This window comes from Rattus norvegicus, chromosome 1 (genome assembly GCF_036323735.1).
Source record: "Rattus norvegicus strain BN/NHsdMcwi chromosome 1, GRCr8, whole genome shotgun sequence".
NCBI lineage: Eukaryota > Metazoa > Chordata > Mammalia > Rodentia > Muridae > Rattus > Rattus norvegicus.
Genome location: NC_086019.1, coordinates 20,760,839 through 20,774,245, shown reverse-complemented (window position 1 = coordinate 20,774,245; position 13,407 = coordinate 20,760,839). Strand labels below are relative to the sequence as shown.

General features: G+C 43.1%; 1 protein-coding gene across 1 annotated transcript in view; it reads right to left on the bottom strand.

Moving 5' to 3' along the window:
* Rbs10l2 (ribosomal protein S10 like 2) overlaps positions 1–6,644 on the bottom strand; it is a 159,912-nt gene extending 153,268 nt beyond the window's left edge. Inside the window, exon 1 of the mRNA XM_039095520.2 lies at positions 6,071–6,644. Within this exon, the coding sequence (XP_038951448.1) occupies positions 6,183–6,638 (456 nt within the window). The 5' untranslated portion in view covers positions 6,639–6,644 and the 3' untranslated portion in view covers positions 6,071–6,182. The remainder of the gene's footprint in view (positions 1–6,070) is intronic.
* Positions 6,645–13,407: the final 6,763 nt, after the last annotated feature.

Genomic DNA, 13,407 nt, shown 5'->3' with positions numbered 1-13,407 from the left:
TGGCAAATGCCATCTGAGCCCAAAGAGGATCCACCACAGATGACCTTTTCTTTTCCTCAGGGCAGCCCATTCCAACCACGGCTAACTCCTCTGGTGGGTGCATGTGAATGTGTGGAGAAGAACTACTTGCAATTAAAGGCATCTTGGCAGTACAGAAATTAAAGGGTACTCAGAGAACAGGAGCAGGTCTGTTCCCCAAGCTGTGAGTAGCACAGGTGAGCTTGGGTACTCTGCTTCAAAAAGGAATACTATCGTTCATTTCATTATGAATGGGACCTTTATCAAAAATTCCCACTAACACTGCTGTATGGAAAATAACCATTAGAGGAGATATTCTAATGTGTAAACTTTGAGATCTTTCAACCTTAAAGTTAAAAAATACAATCCAAGTGAAGGTATCCACCACTCACTGTACAACACTAGACCAAAACCTAGGACCACTTCATATACATTCCTAGTTGTGTGGTTCAGGGCTGAGAAAAGAGAATTCTTAACCAAACCTACCAGATAGACACATCATCCATGAACTGTTCTGTGGTGCTGCACCAACACGGTTCTCTAGAATTGCTGGTCATTCTGCCTTTTTATTTGTATCTTCTCATACAAAGGTCTCGGGGTTAGAAACATTTCACCACTGACTGCCCACCCTATGTCTTTCCTAAGATGCAATATCATCTTGGTGTCATCAAATGGCCAGATTTAATTCATTGTATCTGTTTTAGAGGTCCAAACTCTCCTCTATTCACCACAATAAGTATTTGGACTCCAAAGACTACAAACTGCTTCGTCTACCCATTTTAGAATGGAAGTTCTCTTCAGACCTTCTCATCTATCTGTCATTAAAGCAAAGCAGAAAGGTGGCTGGTAGAAAACTAATTTTGGTGGTAGAACAACTGGTCAACCTTACTTGCTTTGTGTAGATCACTCTACAAATCTCCACTGAACACAATGCTCCTTGAGGAACAAATAATTTCTGCTGATGTCACTTCGGTATATCACCAGCTTCACAGAGACATTTGAATGCATGGGAGCACTCCAAGGTATACAAGAGTAGTTACCAGACTGGGTTAATTGTAACCAGACTAAAAACCAAAGGCAATAGACCCAGAATCCAAGATAAGAATGAGAAAAAACATCTGGTAGTTTTAAATGACACATTCATACTCTATTTTTCTCAAAGTTGCCACAAGACAGTTACTCAGACCTACCAAAATCATGAAAGCAATAATCAAATGTCAAATTGAAGTAAAAATTAGATATGAAATGTTTAACACCAGGGTGCCTTTGATCTACTTACTGGCCTTAGGAATATAAAAACGAAGTTAGTTCAACATCTAGGCAGAAAAGCAACCACCTCAAAGAGAAAAAGGTTGGCATCCCAGTTTTCTCTATAGCACTACCCATGCCAAAGATGATGATAAAACATGAAAAGAATTCTAAGCTTAAGAAGTAGAACCACAATTTTTTCCCCTCGGCATAAGAAAAGAACATACTCAAACAAGAAAGACCCCTGGGAATGAAACACATCGAGTTCTTGTAGAGAAATGGAAATTGGCTGCTAACATTTGGTGGATTAAGATATAAATTAAATTTTAAAAATCTGAAAAGGACTAGGGAATACAGTTGTAACGCTCTTGTCTGGCACATGTGAAGCCTCGGGTTCAATCCCTAGTACCATGGGAAAATGCCAACAACAAAAATGAAACTTGGACAAGTGCTGGTAGAAGAATGGGTACTGAATCCTTATCTAGTTCTCTGTAGAATACAAGCAAACAAGACAAATCACCACAGTAAGTGCTGATAATATAAAAATAAAACCACAGGAATCGACATGCACAAGTGAGAGAAGCAAGTGACAAAGAGCAAGGTGCTGAGGTCATTGTCTCTCAGGGCGGTGAACAAGTGGACGCTACCTAAAACTTAAGCAGTTAGGTGAAAGTTGAAAAATATGTTGACCTTTCATTTTAATAAACTTACAAACTTTTAACTATTTCCCGAGACTTTCAGACTGTATATTTTTACCATATGCACTTCTGCTCCTCCTTTTAACTCTTCTGAGGTGCACCCCCACATTTGTGTCCATCCCAACTTTGTGACTTTTTTTTCCCATCTTTATTAACTTGAGTATTTCTTACTTACATTTCGATTGTTATTCCCCTTCCTAGTTTACGGGCCAACATCCCCCTATCCCCTCCCCCTCCCCTTTTCTATGGGTGTTCCCCTCCCCATCCTTCCCCCATTACTGCCCTACCCCCAACAATCACGTTCACTGGGGGTTCAGTCTTGGCAGGACCAAGGGTTTCCCCTTCCACTGGTGCCCTTACTAGGCTATTCATTGCTACCTATGAGGTTGGAGCCCAGGGTCAGTCCATGTATAGTCTTTAGGTAGTGGCTTAGTCCCTGGAAGCTCTGGTTGGTTGGCATTGTTGTTCATATGGGGTCTCGAGCCCCTTCAAGCTCTTCCAGTCCTTTTTCTGATTCCTTCAACGGGGGGGGGGGTCCCGTTCTCAATTCAGTGGTTTGCTGCTGGCATTCGCCTATGTATTTGCCATATTCTGGCTGTGTCTCTCAGGAGAGATCTACATCCGGTTCCTGTCAGCCTGCACTTCTTTGCTTCATCCATCTTATCTAGTTTGGTGGGTGTATATGTATGGGCCACATGTGGAGCAGGCTCTGAATGGGTGTTCCTTCTGCCTCTGTTCTAAACTTTGCCTCCCTATTCCCTCCCAAGGGTATTCTTGTTCCCCGTTTAAAGAAGGAGTGAAGCTTTGATCATCCTTCTTGAGTTTCATGTGTTCTGTGCATCTAGGGTAATTCAAGCATTTGGGCTAATATCCACTTATCAATGAGTGCATACCCTGTGTGTTGTTCTGTGATTGGGTTACCTCACTCAGGATGATATTTTCCAGTTCCATCCATTTGCCTATGAATTTCATAAAGTAACTTCTTTTTTTTTAATGACCATCAAGTTCAGTCTGTGTTGTCAATGTGCTTCTGAGAATGAGACCATCCACTAAGTATGGTTCACCTACCAAGAGCCCCACTTTTAAAGAAAACAGACCCAGAAGGCATCATCTGTTCCTACTTCAACAGCTAAGGATGGAGACTCACAAACCGCTTTTCCATTTATGCTAGAATGTTGACTGGCTTGATCTTGTCTGTTGTGAGTTCATGAGTGTTCCCTCATGCCCAGAAGACACTGTTTCACTCCAGCTCTCCCGAACCCCAGCTCTTCTACACTCTCTTGCCATGATGGTCCCTGAGCCATGTGATGGTGGTAGTGAGAGTTATAGATGTCACATTTGTGGCAAACACACCATTGACAAATAGTCTCTGCACTTGGATTAGTTGAGTGGTCCTGTATTAGATACTGTGCACTGTACAAAGAAAGTTCTCTAATGAGGCCTGATTTGAGTCTAGATGAATAAATTTAGATGACAGTTTGATACCATGTCTGTTTAGGAGAATAGTTTACCCTTAGAGCCTGTATACTCCTTAACCATGTATTCTAGGCCAGATTTGTAATGCCAGGCATGTGTTTTCTACTGTAGGTCTGGCCTTAAATATAATCAGAAAGTACATGCTTACCCTGCTTACCCTTATAATACAGGGTTCATGGCTGGGTAAAACTGTTGCTGACCCTCCTTTCTCCCTAGCAGCCTATGTAGCACTTTCTAGTAGTAGCCTATACAGGGAGGAAGCTTCCTTGTCAACATTAATTTGATTCGTCATGTCCCATGACAAATGATTGTGGTGTCTTCAGAAATGGAGTCTTACCATCAAGTTTTTGTGGGAAATCAAGAGCAATAATAGTAGCCTCCAGGAATCATCTGACCAGCTATAGGGAAGAATCTCACACCTGGCCCCATGTCTAGCTCTTTGTCTGTCTGTCTGTCTGTTTGTATTTATGTATGTATGTTTGTATGTCTGATCGACCATCCATCATCTGTCTCTCATCTATCTATCTATCTATCTATCTATCTATCTATCTATCTATCTATCATCATCCATCTATATATCTACCTATCCTTCCATACCTACTCTTTCTTTCTTTCTTTTTCTTTCTTTCTTTCTCTTTCTTTCTTTCTTTCTTTCTTTCTTTCTTTCTTTCTTTCTCTCTCTCTCTCTCTCTCTCTCTCTTTCTTTCTTTCTTTCTTTCTTTCTTTTCTTTCCTTCTTTCAATCTCTGACTTTAGAGAGGAGCACAGACAGGCAGACTGGCAGACAGGCAGACAGACAGGCAGACAGACAGGCAGACAGGCAAACGCGCGCGCACATGCGCACACACACACACACACACACACACACACGCACACAAAGCTTATAAAATAGTGGGTTCCATATGCCTTTCAATATGCTTACTGTTGGTTACTCCTTTCCCAATCCCCTTAATAAGCTTTTAAACTTAGAGTCTGGGTCTTCTGGGTTTGTTTGTTTGTTTGTTTGTTTGTTTTGTTTATAATAAAACAATGTTAAAAACTATGAAACCCAACTAGGCCTTTATTTTTTTATCCTATTATATACATATAAAATTACTTTGAGAAATGAGACTGTGAAAGAGTTCCTCTCTGTGTGCTTCTGTCTCATACAGAGCCTTTTCTGGAGGGAGCACTTGCTCTGGGGTTGCCTGTCTGTGTGGATAAGGGTGCTTAGGATGATGCCAATTGTTAGCGCTTTGTGGTCAGGGGGTATTTTGTCTTTTTTATCTTTGTACTTCTAATATTCCCTGAAAATCTTAATTATATACTATTTTTCTTCTTAAAAGGAATAGTTCTCTTTAAAATCAAGAACAAAGAAGTGACATTTTATGTGAACTGCTTATCCCTGCCTCTTTTTCAAACAAACCAGATACTCAGATTCTGTCTCTGCCGTGATGGCAAACTCTTGATGCTGTAGTCCAGACCTGAAGCTGAAAGCCTGTTCCGTCTTTCCCCAGTGTTCAGAACCCCCTTTTCCATTCTTTAGGTATACTGCAAAAATCCCAAGGACCACTGTGTAGAGGGACTTTAATACAGCAACATGGCTACTTTGGCTGGAATGCATGCAAGTCCTGGATTACAGTATGGCTAGAATACCGACACACCCTTGGTACTCACCTTTAATCTCAAACAATGAAGGTAAAGTTAGTTTGTAGAAGGAAGCACCATGTTTGAAAGTGATATCAAGGGCCGGGCGGTTAAGAGCACTGACTGTTCTTCCAGAGGTCCTGAGTTCAATTCCCAGGACACACATGGTGGCTCACAACCATCTGTAATAGGATCTGATCCCCCGTTCTGGTATGTCTGAAGAGAATGACAGTGTACTCATATACATATATAAATAAATCTTAAAAAAAAAGAAAGTGATATCAAATTGAGTGACAGAAAACATCATGATGAATCAGGGAGGATTTATCATAATAGGATCTGCCCACTAGATAGGAACTCCCATTAGAACAGAAAATGAGAGGTGGCTTAGAGGGAGCAGTGCAAAGAAAGAAAGGCGGCAGTGTTACTGGGACAGGTTGCAAAGAATAGAAGCCAGACACAGGTGAAAACAGAATGAACCAGAGAATGAGAAGGAGCCAGAAGATTAGAACACATTGCCCAAGTTAGTACAAGGCAGAGCAATTTAGGAGAAGCTGAGAGAAGCCAGATTGAACCAGTCAGCTTGGAGCTTAAACCAGAAAGGCTAGTTGAATCAGCTAGTCAAAGATGAGAAAGAACTAGGAAGGGGTGAGTTTATTCAGCAGCAAGTCTCAGAGGCTGAAAATATTCTAGGCCTAGGGTAGATTGTATGGAGATTAGAAGATTCCAGGACTAGGCCTAGGTTGGCAGACGGGAGTAATAAGCTTCTAAGACAACAATTACATCAGTAAAAAGATGCTTGTTACTATGCCATCTTTTTATTTTGTCCCTGATGTCATAGTATATACAGAATGTTGACATGATCCTCAGGAAGTAACAGAGCCCTAGGGTTTGTTTATAATTGATTTTATAATCACCTAGAAATGATATATTTATTCTGATTTCCTGTTTTGGTTCCAAGACTTTAGTTAATTCACTATTTTAATAATGTTATATATATAATACTATATAATATTAGAGATGATTTTTTTTCACGTTTTTCTTTAAAGTTTATTCAACACAACATAATCTCCAACTTCACTGAGGTGGCTGACCACATCCACGACCGAAACCCCCTCTAAACTGGAATTCGGTTGCTGAGCCAGCACCAGCCTCCTTTCTTGTCAGCTCCAGGGGGTACAGCTCTCCTTCTGTAGGTGTCTCTGTAAGCCTCCCCTCTTGTGAATCTTGCAGGCCGCTCACCCTCTGGACCTTTGAGCCGAGGCCTGCCGGTCTCGGGATGGCTGCGGCGCAGGGTGGCGGGCATGATCTCTGGAGGTAGGTGCAGGTTATCTCGGAGATACTGGATGCCCTCATTCATGAGGTACCAGTAGAAATGTCTCCAAGCAAACTGCTCCTTCACATAACCTCGAGACTTGAGAGACTGCATGGCCTTCATGACGTGAAGGTTGGGCACATTCTTGTCTGCCAGTTCGGGGTGTTTGGGCATGTGGACGTCTTTTTTGGCAACCATCACGCCTTCCTTAAAAAGGAGTTCATAGATGGCAATCCGGTTCTTCTTGGCCATCAACATCGCGGCGGCTGCTAGAGATGGTTTTTAATGGTGCTCCACCACTCATAGTTTGCCTTTATAAAATTCACTGAAAGATGATTCTTGGCTCGGTGGATGCAGGAGAATGCTTAGAAATCCAGAATGGTACATTGCAGATTCACATATAGTCAGACCTCAACGTGCCCACCTGAACCTGTCTGATTTGACCTGGGAAGGATGAGGGAGACAGAGCGAGAGCATGAGTGACACACCCACTCCCATGCATCAGCAGGGGAACTGGCAACACCCTTGTTCCGTGCTGGTGGAGACAACCCAGATGGGTTAGAATAGTGTTTGTCAACCTGTGAGGCATGACTCTTTAGTGGTTACGTATCGTTATCCTCCATATCAGATATTTACAGTACAATTCTTAACTAGCAAAATTATAGTTACAAAGTAGTAACAGTAATTTTACCATCTGGTCTCATCACTGTGGAATTATGTCAAAGGGCCACACAGCATTAGGAAGGTTGAGAAGCACTGAGCTAGGGCCTCCTTTGTTTAGCTAAGGTTGTGCTTCAAGCTGTGTTCCTGCCTGTTTTCAACTCCTGGCATTTTGATGTTCCTAGTAATTCCGGGCCTAACCGACAGCCTCAATAAATTTCTTTTCTATTTCAATTTGCATACATCATTGTCTATTGTTTGTATTTAAACTGACTGATCATGTGCTTATGTTTCTTGTATATCTACTTGCATTTTAAATAATTGGTATAGAACCTCAAGCCTTAAATTCAAATTCCCGTAGTTGTCTATATCGTTTATTCTGCCTAGATGCCTGTTTTCTTTGCTTACTTAATAACGGACTCCTCCATTTTTGCTTTCCAGTAGTAATTCGATCAACAAATATTTATTCTAATAACCACTGTACTGGCATTTGAGGATCACGAGGAAAGATTGGTGTTGTAACACACGCCCGGAATCCTAGCACTTGGGAGGTAAAATAGGAGGGTCAGGAGTTCAAGGACAGCCTAGAGTATGTGGAGAGTTTGAGGCCTGGGCTACTTGAGACTCTATCTCAAAATAAAACAAAGCAAAATGAAACAAAAACAAAAGAAAAAAGACTCTGAGGCTCCCAGCAAGGAATTCAAATTCCAGCGGCAAGAAAGATAAGGGGGAGGGAGGTGGCGTCAGTAGATCCAGAAGCAGGATGACAACTAAGAGGTTTTGTTTTTTCTACTCATGAATGGAAAAGGAGAGGGCAAAATCTAGGCCCCAGAAGAGCTGGAGCCTTACTCCAGAAGGGGAGCTGAGGAAAAATGAGGCTGGGAGAAGGGCTCAGGCCACCATTGCTACCAGGTCAGAGCAGTGTCACTATCTGGCAGGCCAGATGGCTCTCAGAAGTGCTGAAGGCGGGTCTGAGGGCTGTGTTTCTCAAACTTGTGAGATAACAGAGTCATCCCGGGTTCATTAAATGTTAGCTCAAGGGGGTTTGATTTCATTCTAAAGCCAGGTGGAAGGGAAACTGTCCAGAGGTCAGCCTTGAAGCAAAACTCAGGAAGGGCTAAGGCATTTCAATACTTATCCTAAAGACAAAATGCTGCCCCTTCCAGGACTTAAGGACAAGCAGCTGCTAGACCACATTTGCATCTTAGAAAGTTTACAGGCAACAGTAACACCTTTGAGAAAACAGATCTTGGCAGTGGAAGATCAGTTGACTTACCAAAAATGCTCTGGTTGGGGAAGACTATAGGTTCAACCCACCACTGCAGTCTGCAAAGCAGAGAAAGCCAGCAGGGTGGAGTTTAAGGTAAAGCACATTTGGCAAGCACATGATTGTGAGGTCCAGAGGAATCCTGAGTAATAAACTTCTCTCTGGGGTTTATCCGGATAAGGCAGGTGTTCACCTTCCAGAGGCAGGGAAGAAAACTTTCCAGTGGTGCACTCCATTTTGGCGATGTTGATAGTGAACCAAAAAAGAATCCAAAGCCTTGTGAGATCTTTGGCACTTGAATCTTAAACTTAAACATGGGTCTGCATAGAAGCTGTGGACTGTCCTTTAGGGGGAAGGGGAAGAAACTGCAAGTGCTAGTCAAAGGACAGAAAGCCAGGCAGTGGTTGCCGGACCAGGAAGCCCAGCCCGAGCTGGAGCTCTTTTTGCCTGGAGACTTAGGAAAAGGATACTTCCAAGAAACAACTGGTGGAAGTCTAAGGAAGGTCCTAGCATTGCTTTTCATGGATAACAGCAATGTAGACTAGGAGTCCCTTCACCTGTCACATTTGCCACACACTGGAATTCCTGCTACATTATATAGCTCTTGAAAACTTCAAAGTCAGCCTGAGCATGGTGAAACAGATTTATAATCGCCTGGTCAAGTCAGGAGGTGGTGGCACATACCTTTAATCTCAGCCTTTGAGAGGCAGAGGCATCCGATCTCTAGGAGTTCAAGACAAGCCTGGTTTACACACTGAGTTCCGGGATAGCCAAGGGTGTTACACAAGAGAAACCCTGTCTCGAAAACAAAGAGACAAAACAAAAATTACCTGGTCAAGACCTGCCTAGGCTACCCAGTAAGGCTCTATCTTGAAAACCCAAATAAAATTAAAGGAAATTTAACGTTCTACATGCTATCCCATACCAATAACGTATCAAGCCTAGGGTGACTGGGGACTGACTAGGTATCAAAATTTGCTAAAGAACCCCAGTATAATCAAACGTGTACTAAAATTAGGAAACGCTGGCTAAGTGAAAATTACCCACATAGCAGCTGAACGTAGTTCAAGGGTTGGTTAGGCTCGAAACCAGTAAAGACCAAAGCCCAGAGCAGAGCAGAGGAGACAGCATGAAGCTGCAGGTCTGCAGAGAAGAGGGAGTAGGTAGATCTGACCCACCTAACCTTCTCAGAAGCAAGTCCCAGCCTAGAGCCCTAAGAATGTTATAAGCCTAACAACGTCCTCCTAAATAGAAACCATGTGAAGGAAAAGGACCAGGTCCTCCTACTTTGCAGACTGACATCTCAAAGCTTCTAAGAACATTTGTAATTGAACCAGATGCAAAGGGGGCGTGGCGTAGGGGTGGGGAGTGGGGGATGGAGACTTAGAAGATGGTGAGTAAACCCCTGGCTCATCTAAGAGCATCAAAGGAAGAGTTGCTATTCAAGGGACTAGAAAGGTACATTAGAAGAGGACAAGGAAAATCCTCGAGGGTGCGAATAAGCGAGAGCACGATCACACATCAGCGGCGGGGAATCAAAGGAGGGAACGAGCAGTTGTGGCGATGATGGAGGAAATGGCAGGGTGCCTGGGAAATATCAACTGCCTTTCTCTCTTCCTTCAGGTGGGAAAAACCCAAAGGGTAGGTACTCCTCTCTGGCAACCCGCCTGATCACCACTATCTTAGTGTCATTTAATCGGTGCATTATTGAGGAATGGAGAAGTACTTTGTGGACTTCAAAATGGGTTAGCATCGCCCTTTCTCAAGTCCACACTACACAGGAGTGACCACACCCTAGCAGAACAGAAGTACCCAGAAAACGGCCCATAAAATAATCAAAAGGAAAGGAATGAAGACTTGACTGGGAGACTAAGAGTGAAATTATTTGGAGAGGGGACGGGTACAAGGGCTGTGACTGAAGCGTTCAATTAGCCATCTACCTCAACATTAACATGTCTCATTTCCACTCACTGTATTCTATTCTCATCCCGCTGGTCTCTTCTCCCCTGCTCTGAGTCCCTGCTCCTTTACCCATCTCTCACAGCAGCTAGGCTTCTGCGACTTGCTTCACTGTCTGCATCTGGTTCCCTCTCCTGGCCAGTCAACCGATGCACTACCGGCTTGCTGGGCTGTGAGTTGAATGCCGTGGGTCTGTGTTCTCAGTCAGTCAGCCTCCAGTTATGTGACGTTGAGCAAAGAATGTAGACCGCGTATGCCTTAATTGTATCACCTGAAAAGGTGGCAGTAGGAATGCTTACTTCCTAGGAACGTTTCAGGAATGAGTAATTTACTCAGCTATGGGAGGGCTGTGCAGAGAACTGCAGGGTTAAGTCTTCTATTTCACACAGGTTTGGTCTTCTATGAACTGCCCAGGAAACACACCTAATTCCAAAGCCCCAAGTCGAATGGCCTGTACTCTGAAGGCTTTCTTGCTTTCAGCCTAAACGAGTATTTTCTTATCCTGTGTTCTGCTCTTCATGTCCCTCTTAGCACAGACATTACTTTTCTAATTCTTTTCTCTACTTGTTTTTTAGACAGGTTCTTGCAAGGTACCCTCAGTTGGTCTGAACTGATGGTGATTCCCCTGTCTCATCCTTAGTCTCCACTTCCACTTATTGAAGTAACTTTTATTCTCCTGATATAACTGCGGCCTCTGAGGCTTACTGCTTCAGTCTGCTAACCTAGGCCTACTTCCAGAAGCTTTCAGCCTCTGTAAAATCTTGTCTAGGCCTAGAATGTTTTCAGCCTCTGAGGCTCACTGCTGAATAAGCTCACCCTTTCTTGTTCTTTCTGAACTCTGGCTGGCTGGTTCAACTCAGCTGTTCTGACTCAAACTCCACGGCAAGCTGACTGCTTCAATCTGGCTTCTCTTTCGGCCTGTGGCTGAATTGCTCTGCTTGGCCTGATGCTAACTTTGGCAATCTCTTCCTAATCTTCTGGTTCCTTTTCATTCTCTGGCTTGTTCTGTCTTCAACTGTGTCTAGCTTGTTCTCTTTTCAACCTGTCTCTGTAAAATGCTACTGGTAAAACTGCTTCCTCTCCTCTCCTTTGGACAGCTCTCTTTTAATAGCCTTTTTTCTCTCTGTTCTCATGAGAATCGTCCAATCCTTTTCTTTTTTTTTTTTTTTTTTATTAACTTGAGTATTTCTTATATACATTTCGAGTGTTATTCCCTTTCCCGGTTTCCGGGCAAACATCCCCTCCCCCCTCCCCTTCCTTATGGGTGTTCCCCTCCCAACCCTCCCCCCATTGCCGCCCTCCCCCCATAGACTACTTCACTGGGGGTTCAGTCTTAGCAGGACCCAGGGCTTCCCCTTCCACTGGTGCTCTTACTAGGATATTCATTGCTACCTATGGGGTCAGAGTCCAGGGTCAGTCCATGTATAGTCTTTAGGTAGTGGCTTAGTCCCTGGAAGCTCTGGTTGCTTGGCATTGTTGTACTTTTGGGGTCTCGAGCCCCATCAAGCTCTTCCAGTTCTTTCTCTGATTTCTTCAATAGGGGACCTATTCTCAGTTCAGTGGTTTGCTGCTGGCATTCGCCTCTGTATTTGCTGTATTCTGGCTGTGTCTCTCAGGAGAGATCTACATCCGGCTCCTGTCGGTCTGCACTTCTTTGCTTCATCCATCTTGTCTAATTGGGTGGCTGTATATGTATGGGCCACATGTGGGGCAGGCTCTAAATGGGTGTTCCTTAAGTCTCTGTTTTAATCTTTGCCTCTCCCTTCCCTGCCAAGGGTATTCTTTTTCCTCATTTAAAGAAGGAGTGAAGCATTCACATTTTGATCATCCGTCTTGAGTTTCGTTTGTTCTAGGGATCTAGGGTAATTCAAGCATTTGGGCTAATAGCCACTTATCAATGAGTGCATACCATGTATGTCTTTCTGTGATTGGGTTAGCTCACTCAGGATGATATTTTCCAGTTCCAACCATTTGCCTACGAATTTCATAAGGTCGTTGTTTTTGATAGCTGAGTAATATTCCATTGTGTAGATGTACCACATTTTCTGTATCCATTCCTCTGTTGAAGGGCATCTGGGTTCTTTCCATTTTCTGGCTATTATAAATAAGGCTGCGATGAACATAGTGGAGCACGTGTCTCTTTTATATGTTGAGGCATCTTTTGGGTATATGCCCAAGAGAGGTATAGCTGGATCCTCAGGCAGTTCAATGTCCAATTTTCTGAGGAACCTCCAGACTGATTTCCAGAATGGTTTTACCAGTCTGCAATCCCACCAACAATGGAGGAGTGTTCCTCTTTCTCCACATCCTCGCCAGCATCTGCTGTCACCTGAGTTTTTGATCTTAGCCATTCTCACTGGTGTGAGGTGAAATCTCAGGGTTGTTTTGATTTGCATTTCCCTTATGACTAAAGATGTTGAACATTTCTTTAGGTGTTTCTCAGCCATTCGGCATTCCTCAGCTGTGAATTCTTTGTTTAGCTCTGAACCCCATTTTTTAATAGGGTTATTTGTTTCCCTGCGGTCTAACTTCTTGAGTTCTTTGTATATTTTGGATATAAGACCTCTATCTGTTGTAGGATTGGTAAAGATCTTTTCCCAATCTGTTGGTTGCCATTTTGTCCTAACCACAGTGTCCTTTGCCTTACAGAAGCTTTGCAGTTTTATGAGATCCCATTTGTCGATTCTTGATCTTAGAGCATAAGCCATTGGTGTTTTCTTCAGGAAATTTTTTCCAGTGCCCATGTGTTCCAGATGTTTCCCTAGTTTTTCTTCTATTAGTTTGAGTGTGTCTGGTTTGATGTGGAGGTCCTTGATCCACTTGGACTTAAGCTTTGTACAGGGTCATAAGCATGGATCGATCTGCATTCTTCTACATGTTGCCCTCCAGTTGAACCAGCACCATTTGCTGAAAATGCTATCTTTTTTCCATTGGATGGTTTTGGCTCCTTTTTAAAAAATCAAGTGACCATAGGTGTGTGGGTTCATTTCTGGGTCTTCAATTCTATTCCATTGGTCTATCTGTCTGTCCCTGTACCAATACCATGCAGTTTATATCATTATTGCTCTGTAATACTGCTTGAGTTCAGGGATAGTGATTCCCCCTGAAGTCCTTTTATTGTTGAGGATAGCTTTAGCTATC